This window comes from Sylvia atricapilla, chromosome 8 (genome assembly GCF_009819655.1).
Source record: "Sylvia atricapilla isolate bSylAtr1 chromosome 8, bSylAtr1.pri, whole genome shotgun sequence".
NCBI classification, from domain to species: Eukaryota; Metazoa; Chordata; class Aves; order Passeriformes; family Sylviidae; genus Sylvia; species Sylvia atricapilla.
In genome coordinates this window covers 4,796,786-4,814,000 of record NC_089147.1, presented here as the reverse complement: position 1 = coordinate 4,814,000, position 17,215 = coordinate 4,796,786, and the positions used below count along the sequence as shown (strand labels likewise).

The 17,215-nt window shown below is 43.9% G+C and overlaps 2 protein-coding genes across 6 annotated transcripts in view; both read right to left on the bottom strand.

Annotated features, from left to right (window-relative positions):
• Nucleotides 1–7,142, bottom strand: part of ATE1 (arginyltransferase 1) — a 65,649-nt gene extending 58,507 nt beyond the window's left edge. For 2 of the 5 annotated variants that reach the window (XM_066323469.1, XM_066323474.1), the window contains exons 1-6: nt 6,316–7,140; nt 5,001–5,064; nt 4,614–4,676; nt 4,123–4,226; nt 3,091–3,363; nt 406–635 (exon numbers count right to left, since the gene is read on the bottom strand). In XM_066323469.1, the coding sequence (XP_066179566.1) occupies nt 406–635; nt 3,091–3,363; nt 4,123–4,226; nt 4,614–4,676; nt 5,001–5,064; nt 6,316–6,484 (903 nt within the window). In that variant the 5' untranslated portion in view covers nt 6,485–7,140. Of the gene's footprint in view, nt 1–405; nt 636–3,090; nt 3,364–4,122; nt 4,227–4,613; nt 4,677–5,000; nt 5,065–5,720; nt 5,739–5,988; nt 6,181–6,315 lie in introns of those variants that run through there. The other 3 variants (XM_066323470.1, XM_066323471.1, XM_066323472.1) reach the window with 3 other exon arrangements.
• Nucleotides 7,143–7,256: 114 nt separating this feature from the next.
• Nucleotides 7,257–16,364, bottom strand: NSMCE4A (NSE4 homolog A, SMC5-SMC6 complex component). Its single transcript, XM_066323475.1, has 11 exons — nt 15,945–16,364; nt 14,708–14,788; nt 14,033–14,163; nt 12,942–13,084; nt 12,509–12,608; nt 10,643–10,733; nt 10,087–10,181; nt 9,255–9,303; nt 8,510–8,601; nt 7,880–7,972; nt 7,257–7,376 (listed from the first exon to the last, which is right to left on the bottom strand). Exons 1-10 carry the CDS (start codon nt 16,138–16,140, stop codon nt 7,889–7,891), a joined length of 1,062 nt encoding a protein of 353 aa, XP_066179572.1. The 5' UTR covers nt 16,141–16,364; the 3' UTR covers nt 7,257–7,376; nt 7,880–7,888.
• Between the last annotated feature and the right edge of the window lie 851 nt (nt 16,365–17,215).

The following is a 17,215-nucleotide window of genomic DNA, read 5'->3' as shown; positions in this document are numbered from 1 at the left end:
TATACTGCAGACCCAAACACTGAATTTCTCTCATTATTTAACACTTGGTTAATTCAAAGTTTTTCATTTTCCAGTCACATTGTATGAAACTAATTTTGCAAGTTATTTTAATAATTGAACTGGGCTCTGCTAGGACTGATTGCAGTGCAAGAGTACCCTCCTGTGGTTAAAAAGAGTGAAGCTGCACCATAGGTGTGTAATTTGTATAAATATATATATATCTGCACCACTATGATGCATATCTATATGTAAATATATAAATACACATCATTCAGTACCACATATATTTCAAGATTTAAGCCATAACTACTCCATAAAGCCATAAATACAGACCAAAGCTTTTTAAAAACTCCTTAACAAGACCTTTCCTTCATCTGCCTCCAAGAGCAGTGAACAAGACATTACCTCTAATTTGTGTTGGGCATCATCAGGCAGAGGGACAAGAATAAAGTCTTCAATGTTTTTAGGCTGGTTTGGTTTAGATTTAGAGTTTTGCAAGAGGAAAGCTTGATCTCCTTGGAGTTGAGAGCCTTCTACTGTGCCCATCTGGTTCTGCAGGAGCTTCTGTAGTTTTCTCTCTTTCCTGATGTCCTTTGCTTTCCGACACAGGGGCTTGCTCAGATCAGCCCCTTTCCCTACAAGGGCACAGGCAAACAGTCAAACACCACATCTGACAGCAAATGAGCAGCTCTTACTTCCTCACTGGAAAGAAATGGCTAAAATCACCATTTTCCTGCAGACTGTGGTCTGAACTCAACATGGCCTTTCACATTTACAGCCACCACCACCTGATGCCACACTAATGCAGTGACTCTTCCACAGCTATTTACTGCAGCTCTCTAATCTGGAACCACCTTGACCATTTCACCCCAAAGCCAAGGGTGTATTACAAAACTTGAAATACTGAAGGACAAAAATACAACCATAAAATCACAGAGAATCGTTCTTCTGCATTCAAACCCCATGTGGCTACACCACAGACTCCTGTAAAGACACACACCTCAAAATAAAGCTTTTTTTTTTTTTTTTTTTTTTTTTTTTTTCCCCTCACTTGGAATCCATAGGCAGGATGTAGAAATTCTGCCAGTGCTACTGTGGTCATGAAATGGAAGAGTAAAAGGCCACAGAAGTTTGCATCTCTGCTTAAAATTATGTTCAGATTGTCTGTTTTAATTAATAAATTCACTTTTTTACAGTTTACCTCTGTCTTTAACAGATCAGCCATTTACAGAATTCTACTTATGAAATGGTATTCGCTAAAAAGAGAAGTCAAACCTATGCACTATTTCCCATGTTGACCCATTTGTTTCTTACTAACACAAGAACTGTGAGCTGTAAACCTAAACAAGTGCAAAGGCATGAGGGAATTACAGACACTGTGTGACCTGTCCTCAGGCAAACAAATCACAGGAAGAGTTTATTTAAAACTCTCAGGATACATTTGAAGAATGAGTACGTCATCTGTATCAGGATCTGTTTCATGTCTTGCATCTTCTGTGAGCTGTAAATTAGCAAGAAAAACTTCTTCGAGCAGTGACTGTGCCTACACAGATATAAGCAAACCTTCTTTTCTATCTGAAACTGTGCAGAAACAGACCATTATTCCCAGAGGACAATGACCTGTTTTGTTTATAAAGGAATAAAATTGCAATTAAACAATCTTATTACTAACCAAGTCTACATTTTCCAAGATAAAAACTAAACATCTTTCTATCTGGAAAATTTTAAACTATACTTGACCTGTGACACCAGCTAGCATTAAAAAAAAAAAAAAAAAATTAAATAGGCTTTCTGATCACTTATTCACTCCTATCTTTAGAAACACCAAAAAGAAGCACACTAATGAATATTTCTGCTCTGTAAAATTAAATCTTTTTTTTTTTTTTCTGAAATGCATTACAGTGTTACTTATCTGCATTTCCAGTGCTAAAAATCTGACCCAAAGCTATTAATAATCTAACTGAAGACCTTACCTCACCTTTTCCAAAGCACTGGCAGGTTTTTATACTCCTATTCTTTACCCAAGTCTGCCACCTGCTGTCAACAGCCACTTCATTTCTTTCCAATACTAAGCTTACATTGGCCAAAGTTTTTAATTTATTATTTAAAACAAGAGAATTTGCACAGTAAAAATCACATAAATAACAAACTATATAAGGGCTGTAAAGGTTTGTAGAAGATCAAAATATAAAATACAGTTTTAAAAATTCTCTAGTATTTCTATGCAACACTACTGATTCTCTGATTGAGAATTCCTGAAAATTTTCCTTTTATCTAGACGCAAATATTGCTTATTAAACTGGTGAAAATCACATCCAATAGGGAAAAGTGGTTATTAAGGAAAAAATATTATTTCACTTGACATCAGCCATGCTATAGAAAGAGAAAAAAGTACTTTCTTCTCCTCAATACTGGCACAACATGCAACCGGTGAGTGAAATCAGGAATTAGTAGGATGTCCCAACATAGGCAGAAACTCTAAAGCCACAAGTTTCCACTAGGATTTTCCTTACCATGTAGCAATAAACCACAATTAAGGAAATTCCCTTTATTTTCCAGAACAGGCTACAGAAAATGGGAGAAAAATTATCTGTAAGACAAGGTTGCCTTACTTGTAGCCTCTGGGCTACAAAGTGGCTGCCAGCAATTCTACCCTAAACAAATTATCCTGGCAATAATCCACCCACCCCTTACCAACTTCCTTCCAGAAATCACCCACATCCCAAGAGAAGGCAGAGTCACACTGAATCACAGAATGGTTTGGGCTGGAAAAGACCTTTAAAAGGACACCTTCCACTGCCCCAGGTGGCTCCAAACCCCATCCAACCCAGCCTTGGACACTTCAGGGATGGGGCAACCACAGCTTAAGGTGAGGATAAAAACATAAATATAACTTTTTAACAAAACAAAATATAAATTACAACATTACAAGTAACACTCAGCGCCTCTCAATTTTTACACTGTAATTCCATAAATTGGGAGGAAGACAGGGAATAAAACAATTATTAATTTACTAAGCAAGATGAAAAGAAAGGATTTCAAGAAGATGTGAAATGATAACACCACGTTCCAATTACTACCAGAAATTACCTGGCTTAGGTGGTGCATGAACAGCTTTAGCTGAATGACACGGTTCTGCCGGGACTGGTGTGTCTTTGTCTGTACAGATCTGGCCAGAATCCGATTCCACCTTCTGCACATTCCCCTCTTCTTTTGTTTCTCCTGAGTCCTTATCTTCATTCTCCACCCTCTCAGTGTGATCCACAGCCAAGGGAGTCAGTTCAGACTGACTGACCTGAGACTCGCTTTTGTATGGAAAATCACACGTGGCCACATCCTCAATGTGGGAATCCATTGGCTCTTCTGTCAGTAATAAAAATCTGCATGAGTGAATTTCTCTCTGCACAACCACAACTCACACTCTCCACAATTAAAATCAGTACTAAATTAACTGGTTTCAAATTTTACAAGTGTTTTCCCACAGATAAAGTGACTATTGCAACAGTCTGAAAACGAAGTTTCTTTTATGACCCCGAATTATGAATATCAACTCATTTATAAGAACAATTTTATTTTCTCCACTAAAATTGGACAGTCAGCTATTTCATGCTATAGCCTCAAACAAATAACAATGAACAAACCTAGCATACCACACACACAAAAGAGGCAAATTACAATGATTCAGAAGCAAGACAAGTTTCACCACCACGAAGAATTGGTGGGTTTGGTGCTGGATAAATGGAGGGTGACTGTTCAATCACCTGGAAAAACCCTCTTGAGTTGCTCTTCCTTTTCTCTGCCACCAGCTGCTCTAGAGTTAGTCCTCTCCAGATTACCAGTCTCATGAGAAAAGTAAAAACACCATCTAGTTCTCTACAGCACCTAGCTAGAAAGTGAGGACATGCCCAGGAAAATAAACTGGTCTACAGAAAAAGTAAGGAAAACTTTTCTTCAACAACCCAAGCCATCTGAACAATTTGGTCTCTGGGCTACCGAAGTGCTCAAGATACAGCCCAGCCAGGGGTCTACACACAGAATTCAAAGCCCATTTGACCACTCCAGCAGGTATTTAAATCCTCTTATCACATCAGTACTGGTTTCCAAACACTCAGAGTTTCTTACCTTCATTCGCTACTTTCGAAACATCTCCTCTGGAAATAAATTTCAACATTTTCTTCAGAACCTTCTTGTGAGACTTGGAAGCCTGAAAATGCAAAGCCTGGCACCTAAAAGAGAAGAAAAAGAACATTTCTTTTGTGAAATTTTGTTTCAAGAAAAAAAGGGTAAGGAACCACTTATTAAAATTATATCAGTCCTTATGGCACATTTTTTTATGTGCATCTCTAGAATTACTGCAATACAACTGTAAGCCTCTTGTTTAGGCTGCTAAAGCAGTGTTTGTGGGTTACAGACAAAGTTCCTTACAGGAAAATATCCCAGAGCTGCTGATGTCCCTATGCACAAACACTAGAGTATAAATATTTGCTGTTCAAAATATCAATAAAAGTAGATAAAACTTCTCAAGTATGATGTATTTCAAGCAGTAAACACAAATGGTGGAACATATTTGAAGTGGTCAAATCCCTTACAAAAGTGTATTTTGAGTTTCTTACCTTATTGTGTATTGAGGACAACATGTTTGATTCATGATAGGTTTGTAGACGTATTTTCCACTTCTGAAAAGAGTAATAAATATGCATTGATTTTTTTGTTGTTGTTTATACTCCAAAAGAAATGAAGAAGCTTTTTTATTAAAATCACATCAAAACATTTCATGATGAAAAGTCAAAGAGCAAGTTCTTCAATTCTTTGCTGACCGTATTATCCTTCTAAAATTACTGAATATTTTTCTGTTTAACAGCATCACGTTACAAAAGGTCACAGAGCACTGGAAAAAAATTACTCATGGATATTATATAAGTGTTTCTACAGATTTAAATGTGGATCCTAACTTTTAGCTCAACTGACAATACGGCTTTGTGTTTTCTTTTCCAACGTACCTTCGCCATCCTCTGTCTATGAGATCCTGGTAATCTTGAACTGTCATCGAATGTGCCCACATACCTGAAATAACACAGCAACACACTTGACTGACCACGGTTTGCCTTTAAAATGTGACAAGTTCTGCAGCGGTGGGAGCAGCCCCTCTGCTCTGAGCCAGGCTGGGAGAGCTGGGGATGCTCACCTGGAGAGGAGAAGCTCCAGGGACACCTCAGAGCCCCTTCCAGAGCCTAAAGGGCTCCAGGAGAGCTGGAGAGGGACTGGGGACAAGGGCTGGAGGGACAGGACACAGGGAATGGCTCCCACTGCCTGAGGCCAGGGATGGATGGGATCTTAGGAAGGAATTGTTCCCTGTGAGGGTGGTGAGGAACTAGAATGGGTTTCCCAGAGCAGCTGTAGCTGCCCCTGGAGCCTGGCAGTGTCCCAGGCCAAGTTTGGCTCGGAGCAGCCGGGGGCAGTGGGAGGTGTCCCTGCCATGGAGAGGTGGCACTGGATGATAGTTAATGATAGTTAAGGTCCCTCCCAACCCAAACCATTCTGTGACTCTGTGGTTACTGCATATCGGAGTAACCAATGGCCACCTATGCATAGATGTCTTCCACGGATTTGACATGTTGCTAAATATCGTAATAACTGATTTCACTAGCCACAGAAAATGTAACAACCCGAAACCCAACACAAATCCTGGGATGCAATCAACCGTATTTCCCCGGCCGTACCAGCGCTAAGTTCCCCTCTGCACCTCCCACCTGAAACACACAAGGAAAACAGCGCAGAATTGCTGCTTAGCTGTGTCACACTCGTTCGCGAGCACCGGGCCATAGGAGCCCTTCCGAGCTCCCGGCTGGGCGGCGGGCACTGCGCTGCCGAGCCTCCGCCGGTCCTCGCCGCCCGCCGCCCTCCCCGGCCCCGCGCCCGCATCGCCGCTTCTCGGCCAGCCCCGGGCGGCCCGCCCGCGGCTCCGCTCCCGGCCCGTCCCGCCCGCACCGTGCGAGAGGTTGCCGGTGTCACTCCTGCAGTAGCCGCAGCGGTAGCCATCCTCCCCGCCGAAGAACTCGACGATGCTGGGGGAGCCGCCGCCCGCCGCCATCCCCGCGGTGCCCGCCCGCCTCAGGTCAGCGCCCCGGGCCGCCCGGAAGCGGCGCCCGCCGCCATCTTTGCAGCGGGCGGCGCGCGGGCGGCGCGCACCGGAAGTGGCGGGGCCGCCATGTTTCGCACGGGCAGCGCGGCGGGGCGGCAGCGCCGGCGCCGCCCGAGGAGCCCCGCGGCCCGGCCCGGCCGTCCCATCCCATCCCAGCCCCCGGCTCCGCTCACCCGCCGACACCTTGCCCCGCGTGGCGCCGCAGTAGCCGCAGCCGTAGCCCTCCTTCCATCCCTTGTACTCCACCACGGCGGCGGGCATGGCGCCGGCGGCCCCGCAGCGCCCCCGCCCGCCGCTGTGCCCGGCCCAGCCTCCCCCGCGGGCGGATCGGCGGTGGAACATCGCTGCCGCTCCTCGCACTGTGTCCCCGCACACCCTCACGGCCTGAGCAGCTTCTCAGCCCGCACACTGGCCTTCCGGGGGGAATGGATGCATCCCTGTGTACCTCCCTCAGCTGCTACAGCAGGATAAAAGGATGGAAGAAATCCTGAGCCCATCCAAAGAGCCTTTTCTGAAAATGGAACGAGACTTCATGGACTCTTAATAAAATAATGTTGTGGCCCTATAGAGCTGGCCTGGACAATCCCCAAGTTACTCAACAAATACAGGAGGAGTTCAGAATAATGGAAGGGGGAACTGCTATCTGTAATTGAGACAGAATTTCCAAACTCAAATCTTTATTTCCAGTACAAGAAGAAGAGCAGAATCCTCCTGCAGCACCCAAAATCATGTAGGATAGCAAGATTATCCCAGCAGGGATGTTTAACCATGGGAACTCCGCTGCCTGCTGCTGAGGTGAGACGAGGAAAGAACACAATACTTGCTTTTTACTAAGTTCATGAGTGCTAGTAAACTTTCTATGAACAGCAAACTGAGCCCTAATATATAAACAACTTTTTTACAAGTCTAAACTTCTTCAGGGTGCCCAGAGCAGCTGTGGCTGCCCCTGGATCCCTGGCAGTGCCCAAGGCCAGGTTGGACACTGGGGCTTGGGGCAGCCTGGGACAGTGGAAGGTGTCCCTGCCCATGGCAGAGGGTAGAACTGGATGATATTTAAGGTCCCTTCTGACCAAACCCATTCCATGGTTGTAAACAAAGCAGATCACATAAAGCATTGAGATGTTCCAGAAAAAATAAATTTAATTTTTTTAACAACATATACATATAAACTTATACAGCATTTAATAATACAGATGTATAAAACAACTGTTTTGAGGTATTTTCTTAAAGGCACCTAAGGGGAAAGAAAAAAAAAAGAGAAGACAGTAAGACAATATGCATTAAGATCTGGAACTGACCAAACAACTGTGACAAGTGAGGACTTCAGTCCTATTACTGGAAGAATTTTATGGAAGCAGAAGGGAAACAGCCTGGTTCCCCCTAAGTCCTTCAGATTACTTTAGTAACTACATCAGCTGTCAGGAAGTTAAAAAACAAATCAGAAAAACTAAGCTGTGATTCTTTCCAACACTGCACTCTGAGTAGAACGTTGCAAAAAATAACTCATCACTTAATTGACCATCAAACTCAAAAATAAAGTTTTTTTTCCCCAGTTAATCATTGCATACAAGGCTAGATTACATATTGTTTCATGAAGAGGACAAGAACACAGCAATTCCAGATGTTAGTGTCACCCTGCTTACAGCTCCTCTGCATTTGGAAGTCACCCATAGTTTCCCTGAAGTTATTCCAGGTGCATAAAAAATTTACTGAGCTGGATTTGTTCCAAGAACTTACTTGAATAGTTTACTCTGTCTCCGTTTCCTCCTCAGTGCTCTGGGAAAGAGGGGGAATCATGGCTTCTGTGATCTCAAATGTTTCTATGATGTCCTGGTTAGAGATGACAGCAACGTGTCAGTCAGCAGAGCTGAACTATTTCACTTTAATTACCACCAGGCAAGCAAACAAGTTTCTGATACTAAGGCACTGTTTCAAATTACTACATTTCTCCTGCACATTCTGAGTGAGGGACAAAAGAGAAGAGCTGTATGTGTGCTCAAAACTGCTTTTTGTCTAAGATCTATTACAGTGAGGAAATTGCATGGAGACCTTCTCCTTCAGAGACAAGTCTTGGAGAGAAGGGAAGAAACAGATTCCATATTTACCCAAGCTTTGTGTAAAACAGTAAGGACAAGTCAGTGCACAGCTTAAAAGCACTTCAGGAATCAAAGATGGAATCACTACCCCAGTTCTCCGTTTTCTTGCAGCTACAAACATCCCTTAGGTATGTGACTGTTCTGGCATCCATAAGGTCAAATGCAGTGTTGCTGTACACAGAACAGTGTACACAGAGCAGGTAAGAGCACAGCTCTCAGAGGCTTCAATAAAAAAGAGCTGCTCCAAAGTATGAAGTGCTCTCGGCGGTACCTTCCATTCTCTCTGGTCCAGCCTTATGATGACCTGGTTCCGTGCTCCAGCCCTGCAGTCCTCCTCCCCTGCCCCGCTGGGTTTTGTGGGCTCTGATCAAAACACAGCATTTTCAGCATTTACACTTGTAAAAGTAAAGTCAGTTTCCACCAGGAACACAAAAGCTCCACAAAAATCACACCCAGTTAGTCTCTATCAGCAGCCTGTACCATGGACTGCTGGAGATACTTCCTTAGTCTCACATCTCAAAAATCTAGAAACTAACTTTTTATAGAAGGACCTAAGTATTTAATTCCTTACGAAATCCCACCAAAGTCCTAATCTCACTGATATCCAGTGGGAATGAAAGCCAACCTCATATGAAGAATGGCGTTTCCCTTCCAACTGTTTCGAAGCTGCAGCAGTTCCCAACTCTGAGACAAGAAAGTTCTCACACCCAAAAATACCCTTCTCCAGCCAAGTGTAACAATGTTCATGTACTTATTACCAAAAATATAACCTGAAAGGTAATAACCTTTGATTTCTAGTAATAGAATTAATTTATACAAATCAGCATAATGGTCTTTTTCCATACATTGACAAAAGACTCAATCCTTTCAGCTTCTCATAAATCTCGTCCTGCCTTCAATTACATTCACTGCATATCCCTTAAAAATATGGTTAAAAATATACCAAAAACTTTGTGAATGTGTAGCATGTAACGTTATTACAAAAACCAATTAGAGTATTTAAAGCTAGATTTTACCTATTATTGGCAAGTCATCTTCATCCAGCTTTATTCTTGCAAGACCATCCTAAAATGGTGAGATTTAAAGGTTCATAAGTTAGGAGTTCTCCAGTTAGGATAATGCACTGAAATTTCATATTTTACTTATTACATAATCATGAACAGGTACATATATTGATAAAGAATCTTCACTGGCATATCGTATTAGGAAAAAACCAGTTTAATACAGCACTTATGCATAAAGAAGGTAGCCCCATATAGCACAATATGTAACTGTTGGATTATACAATTTTGCTTAACTAACAATTAAAATCGTTATTATTCTCTAAATATTCTTTGAGCTAACCCTTCATAATAACATTTCTATACAACAGAAAACCTGAATTAGTCAAAATACCCTTGGCAGTTTTTGTCTTTTCCAGAATTAATTTTATTTATTAGACAAACTAAGCATAGTTTTGAAGTACAAATCCATGGATTCCAAAAGAATATAACACCTTCCTATGTGTAAACTAACCTAGTTTTCTACAGCTTCAGTTACTGTTCTATACTCTATGAGAATTTTTCTACATCTAAAATGTGAGCCAGGATCCTTTCTGATAAACATATTGACTGCAAAAATATCATTACTGTTTTGTTGGTAAACTGCAGTACAAAAAAAGGAAGTCAGTCAACTCTGTTTCTTTTTTCATTCAATTACCAAAATACCACAGTCTGTTTATAGAAAATAAATTAGTATTCCTCACATTTAAATCCTAATTCTTCAGTATCAAAGCCAGACAAAAAAAACAGGATAATATTTCTAATTCTGGTATCTAAAGTGATATTTTAAAAAGATGTCACGCCTTACCCTGATAAGGAAGGACACATGAAACATGTTTTCCACAGTGCGTGCAAACGAGTTCGGATCAATGACAAAATCAAAGAAGGAAATGGGTGTATTAGCTGGGGATGCAAAAATGGCTTTGTTAAAATAAACAAACAGGTGGGATACGGAGAGCTAACAGATGTAAACACAAACTCAAGAGAGCCAGTACACCTTTCAAAAGCTAAAGGGATGTTTGTCAATTTAGTTGCAATGCTGAATTCCCAGTTGCCTGCAAACCCCCTACGTTCTATAAAATGTATTATTTTCTTCCACCTTTTCCCCCACAAAGATCCATATATTTGACTACTTGACTGCCATCTACAAATGACAAGCTTTAATTGGGAGAAAGGATTTACATTTACTTTAAACATCAGCTGATTAGTGTTCATAAAAAATACGTAGTTGCTACATGTGCTTCAACAAAGATTTCTATTTGCTGACTTCAGCTCATTTTGTCTCTGTAGTTTTACCACTCCCAGCTGTACAGGACACAGAATATACATTTTCTCCAGTTAATGCTCAATTTAATCATACTTACGATCGTTCTCAAAATGAGTCTGCAGTATTCTCAAGATCCTCTCTACTTCTTTTTCTGTAGCTTCTTGATGAGACTCCTCCATTTTTTTTAACTAGGGAAAAAGAAACAGGGATTCACCTCAAATAACTGTTGTTGAATTACCAGAATATGCAAAGAGCCTCTGTGAGAGCCCAGGCCCCGACAGGAAGGCCGGGTGTCACCACGGGATTTCGGGTGCCAAAGTCCTTTTGGTGGAGATATAAATGAGAGACATGATCTGGTGATCAGAAAACGAGCCACTTTATTAAGGATTAAAACAACATCTAACTGAACTCAGGATGGGGTGCACCAAAAAGGGTGAGGGCAGGGGGTTACAGTAACTTCTATATGGCACAACAGGGCGGAGTCTGAGGGCACAGAAACTACTGGGGAGAGAGGATTAGGAATATGCAAATTATTACAGCATAAAGTAACCAATGGTAACAAGGGGAACAGAGAATTTTCCAGTCTAATCTACACTGGGAGCTGCCTTGAGGCCTTGTGGGTGAGATTTCTCTCACCCTGACCAGGGATTTCTGCCCATGACCTTAGCCGGAGGCTCTCTTTGACCCCAACAGGCCTCTTTTGAATGTTTAATGTAAAAGTCGATTTTCTTCTCCTTGCATGCAACATAACAAACATACTTAATGCAAACATGAGGCAACTGAGAAGAGTTTTAGGTTTTCACAGAATCACAGAATGTGGAGGTTGGAAGAGACTTTCAAGATCATCAAGTCCAACCCAGCCCTAACACCTCAACTAGATCATAGCACTGAGTGCCACATCCAGTCTTTTTTAAACAGGTCCATGGATGGTGACTCCACCACCTCCCCAGGCAGACTATTCCAGTATTTAACCACTCTTTCCATGAAAACTTATTCCTAATATCCAACTTATATTTCCCTTGACGCAGCCTGAGACTCTGTCCACTTGTTCTGTCAGTTGCTGCCTGGAGAAAGAGACTGACCTCCAGCTGTCTATAACAACCCTTCAGGAAGTTGTAGAGAGTTTTAATTCTCATCTTGCAGTATCAATCTGAAAGGCCATGGTTTGTATGTTTGTATGTTTTGAGCCCGTGTGCAGGTGTACACTTACTTTTCAGTAGCTCTGAGGAGTTGGGTTACACAGTGCCACAATGTATGAGTTTAATGAAGATGATCATTTGGAACCCACAAACTCTCCAGCTCCTCTTCTTCCCAGTACAAACTGTAACAAATCTTTTCTATCACTATCTGGATTGAGTAGGCTGCCTTTTAAAAGTCAACAATCAACCATTTGCCCCTATACTCTAACATTATCACAGCCTCAGCTTCCCTGTAACAACACGGATTGTATCTGCAATTTCAGCTGTAAATCAGTATTCCCAGACTGTTGCTTTTCTGCCAGTGAAGGACACAAAGAATAAGGAAACAGCACAAAAAAACAGTGGTTATGTGAGCTAATTAGCTGGCTGCCATTAACCACATTTCAGTGCAAATGCCACACCCTGTTAAACACTTTATAGAAAAATGGAAACCACGCTAATGTAAAGAAGTTTCTTTTTTGTTTCCTTTCAAAGCAACAGGCAACAGAGCAAGTAAGCTCCTCACTTGAAAAATCAGTTTGTAAACCCTACTTCTGAACATGAAATTGGTCTGTAAATCCTATTTCCTCCTACTCAGTGAAATATTGCAGTCAAAAACATCCTTGTTCTGGCTCCTGGAGATAAGCACAGCACAGCACAAGCATCTGTGGATCTTGGATGCTCCCCTCCCCTTACAGGTGGGATGTCACAAATACTACACATTCATTGTCATTTGTAGTAACCATGCCAGTACAAATGGTTAATAAATATAACACTTTACAAACCTGAGCAGGCATTGCCTGTTCTGCTTTTCCTCTGCTGGCTTTCTTCTGCCTCTCAATCCGTTGCTTTGGTACAGGAGGCTCAGACTTGAAAGACCCCAGCCTAACCAAAACACAAAGAACACATACATGCAAATGTGGATTACACTGTATGCTTAGGAATATTTATACTGAGCACTGGATGTCCTCAAGAAAGTGCAAAGTGATGACTGATACCTAAAGATAAAGTTTCACCACATTTAGAGATGTCTGCAAAGAACCAGCCCCAAAAGTTGTTCAGTATGTTGACAGCCTCATCCCTTGTCAACACTCTGCTGACAATTGAGATTAAACTCAATTCAAGCCAAGGCATCAAAGACAAGAATCAGTTAAGGCCTCGAGCTTGAGCTCAATTACTTTGAGCTGCAGTACACATTATTTCCTTGAAGAAACTTACATGTAGTGAAAAACAGGTGCTCTTTTGAAGTACTTGAGTGCTTCTTCTCCCATTCTCTTCCAGGCATCTCTAGGTAAAAAACCACCTGAATCATCCTCAGAGTCATCAGTTTCTTCAGTGCGATTTATACCCATGAAGGTCAGCTACAAAAAAAAAAAAGCTGCAATAAAAATTCACTTAGAGGTAAATAAATGGTGAAACACTGTATTGTGGTGTTTGCCTAAGAACTTTGACTTCCCTGATAAACACTCAAATTCACCCTTGTGTTCAGCAACCAATGAAAGCCAGAGGGAAACAAAACTGCTTGGATTCCAGCACATTTTCAGTGATGTACGAAGTAGCAGAACATTACTTATATTGCACTTTAGAGCTCAGATGTCTCATAGTTTTTGAACACCACACACTCAAAGGAAGCCCAGTCCCTGAAATATCCTAGAACTTCTCTGGCCTATCCCTGCATCCACCAGTCCACACTAACCCAGGAAAAAATTCAAACTGATGTTTTTTATGGACTTGAGCAAACACTCAAGATTCCTTGTTGATCTGCTGTAACATAAAGGGAGCATTTTCAAGGAGCAAAAAAGCCAACAGCCTGCTTAAAAGCTGTTCTGATCTGACTCTTCCCCCCAGTCACAGCACAAAGAGACAAACTGTCCAGTCTGAAAGCATTCAAGTGTCCCAAAGTCCCATTTCATGTCAGTGACACAGAACCTCAAGAACTCTATCCAAAGATACAGAAACCAGTGGACAGGATAAAGAAACTACTTAGCTGAGAAACAACAGAACAGTGACTGAGAAAAGAGCACAAGACCTTAAAGCACAAACTGACTGAACTGTGATGAAGCAGCAGCAGTGCAATAATGGGGGAGGTGTCGGCATTTTAAATCAGATTTTCCCCTACTGCAAGTGCTAATATGTAGTTTAAGACAAGTAACAATAGTAACCAGAAAGTTTATCACAGAAATTCATAGGAAGAGCATTAAATTCCACCAGAACTGCCATGTACAGCCTGACAAGCTGAGGCTTTATGGTTCTGTAACAAACAGGGCAAACCTCCAGCAGAAACGGCAAATTCAGAGCCTGGAACTTACCAAGTCTTCTGCAAATGCTGTTGAGTCAAATGCTGACATCTCTGAGTGTAACTCATTTGCCTTCTCCTTTCCTATATTGGATGCTAAAACTAGAAACTGGGCATCCAGTGCAGCCTCTCGTGCACGGCAAACTGTCACAGAAAAGATTTGATGGTGATTAATATGAAATTGTCACAAGTATTATTAGCAGAGTCAGCATAGGGACTATTTAGCTTTAGTGTTTTGGAAATCCTTTTATTGCAATGATCCCTAACACACTTACATAATCCTTATAATGATATTTGCATTTTTAAAAAGGAAAAAAATCCCAAACCATGGAAAAGTAACACATGATCTTGAACAAATGCATTTTTTATTGACATGCTTTCTACCTTTCCAAGCAAAATGAACTCCTCTACACTGATATTTTTGTGTGTATTACTGATATACATTGTTCCAGTGAATCAAAAAAAACAAGGAGTTATTTCTAAGAGCAAATAAACTGCAATGATATTTTTTTTCTCACATCAACTTACTCAACCAATCTTCAACTTAACATAGCTATTTTAAGTTATATAAAAATTCTGTTTAAGTACTCGAACCTCAACTTCACTCTTGCCCTCTTTTGTTTTGTAAGGCATCACCACCTCACTCTTGGCCAAACATATCAATTGAAGACCACAGAATTTGTTTTACCTCCATCAAAAAGTGCATTGGCTTCTTCCAAAGCTTCTGTCAGCCTGTTGCTTTTGGAATTCAGCATGGCTTCTCGATTTTCTGTGGGAAAGGACACAGAGGAAATCCTGAATTATTTAAACGCAGAAGCACTGAGAAACACTGTGTTTGTTTGATGCTGACTGGAGGCTAGGTGCTTACTAAAGCTCAATTACTCCTTAACTGGGCCAAGGAGAGAAAATAGAACAAAAAGCTCTCAGGTCTACACAAGGGAGACATCACTCACCACTTCCCTCATAGGCAAAACACGCTCGACTTGGGGAAATGAGTGAAATTTCCACGAAGGAAACAAACCAGCCCCTAAAACTGTCTGCTTGGTCACTTCCATAAACAAGCTGGATCACCCACAAACTGCACTGTAGCTTCTTGTGAAACAACTGCAGAAATTTATCAAGTATTCACAAAAAAACTAATCCCACATGCTGTGGAACTTGGCAGTGCTACTGACACAACCCTGGCCACATTTTTGTGAGGAAAACAGCACAACTCACTCAAATGCACACAGGAGAAGGACTCACACACCTGTCTGGGAGAGATGCTAAAAGCTACACAGCGTTTTTTGGAAGGCCCAAGAAACATAACTATACCTGCAGTTTCAAACTAAAGCTCAGATACTATGAAAGCAAAATTAAAGGATTTCACTGCATCTCCAGGTCTAAAGCCGACTGTTCCCCTGCACCAATGCAGGCACCACATGTGTGTCAGTGCAGCTAAATCCCTCCTAACCTCGCTATCCCAGGGGATGCAGGACAGGGACTTTCCACGGGACAAGGGGCAATGGCCTCACACTGAAGGAGACCACGTTTAAGAATCAGGAAGAAATTCTTCCCTGTAAGGTTGCTGAGGCCCAGAGAAGCTGCGGCTGACCGATCCTTGGAATGTCCACGGTCAGGCCGGACAGGGCTCGGAGCAACCCGGGACAGCGGAAGGTGTCCCTGCCACGGCTGGAACGAGAATACCCGTAAAGATCCCTTCCAACCAACCCATGATTTTGCGATTCCATGCTTCCTGGGAGTCCAATTGCAATCTAAAGACAAACCCAAAGAAAGCATCGGCTGCCCGAGGAACTCAGGAGTTGCCAGGAACGTTCCTACAGTTCCCCGCACGCCCAGGGCCGGCCGCCATCCCCGGAGGCCCCTCGGCCGCCAGCCCGGACCCTCCACCCGCAGCCCCGGCGCTTCCCCCGCCGCCTCCTTACGCTGCACGCTGGAGATGAGCTCCCGATACTGGCTCCGGATCATCCTGTTGTGCTCCCTGTCGTCGCCCTGGCCGATGTTCAGCTGCCGGAGCCTCTCGCCCGCCGCCTCCGCCGTGTCCTCCCGGGCGTGCGGCGGGCGCGAGCGGCGGCCCCGCGAGGCCGGGGAGGACTCGCCGCCGTCGCCGGTGTGCGACATGGCGGGTCAGCCCGTCAGCCGGGCCCGCTGGCCGCGGCCGGGAGGAGCCCGCCGCCCGTGTGCGGAGAGCTTCCCGGGATGCACGCACCGAGCCGAGCCTGCGCAATTAGTCTGGGGATCGTGGGGCGGTCTGCGGGCACCGCCGCCGCTCGCTGATCCGCTGCACTCCCCGATCGCGATCTTCCCTATCGGCGCCGTTTTCCGCCGCGGTTCTGCAGGCTGCGCGGTCCGTTCCACAGCGAGCAGCGTCGGGCCTCTTTGAGAGGTGGTTACCGCTCTCTCAGCGTTCCTTTAACACTCACTTCCTTCCTCGTAAGGCGTTCAGAGCCGATCCGCGGGTCGCTGCCCGGGGCCCAGCGCCGTGAGCGGCGGCGGCGGTGCGCGGAGCCCGGCGCGGGCGGGGCTCTGGAGGCCGCCCCGCTGCGGGCGAGGCTCCGCCGCCGCCTCGGGAGGGCGCTGCGGGCGCGGAGACCCGCGGGCCGGGAGGAGGGGAGCGCAGGGAGCCGACATCTCTGAGGAGCGGGGGGAAGTGAGAGAGAAAGGCGCGCTGCGCTTGTCCCAGCGCCTCCGGTGCGTGGAGGTGTCCGCGAAAAGGCCCGCCTTAGTCACTGAGCAGGGATCTGTGCTCTGGCAAGTGAAATAAATTATAGGGCCTAGAACGGTGCGGGTTGGAAGGGACTTTTAAAGACCATCTAGTTAGAATCATGGAATCATCAGGGTTGGAAGCGACCTTCAAGATCGTCCGGTCCAACTCTCCGCCCAGTGCTCTCACTGTCACCCCTAAAGCCCTTCGCCCCGCTCCGCCTGAACACATCCAGGGATGGTGACTCCACCACCTCCCTGGGAACCTATTCCTAATGCCTAAGTACCTAAACAGTGAAAAAAAAAAAATACTCTGACATTCAACCTGAATGTCCCCTGTCTCAGCTTAAAGCCATTTGCTCTGGTGCTCTCTGCAGGCCCAGCAGAGACCGCTCCCACCTCACGGCACGCTCCGGGTCAGCGCTGTGAGCAGCGATCAAAGAGCATCCTTCTCTTGGGACTAAAGACCCCCAGCTCCTTCAGCCACTCCTCA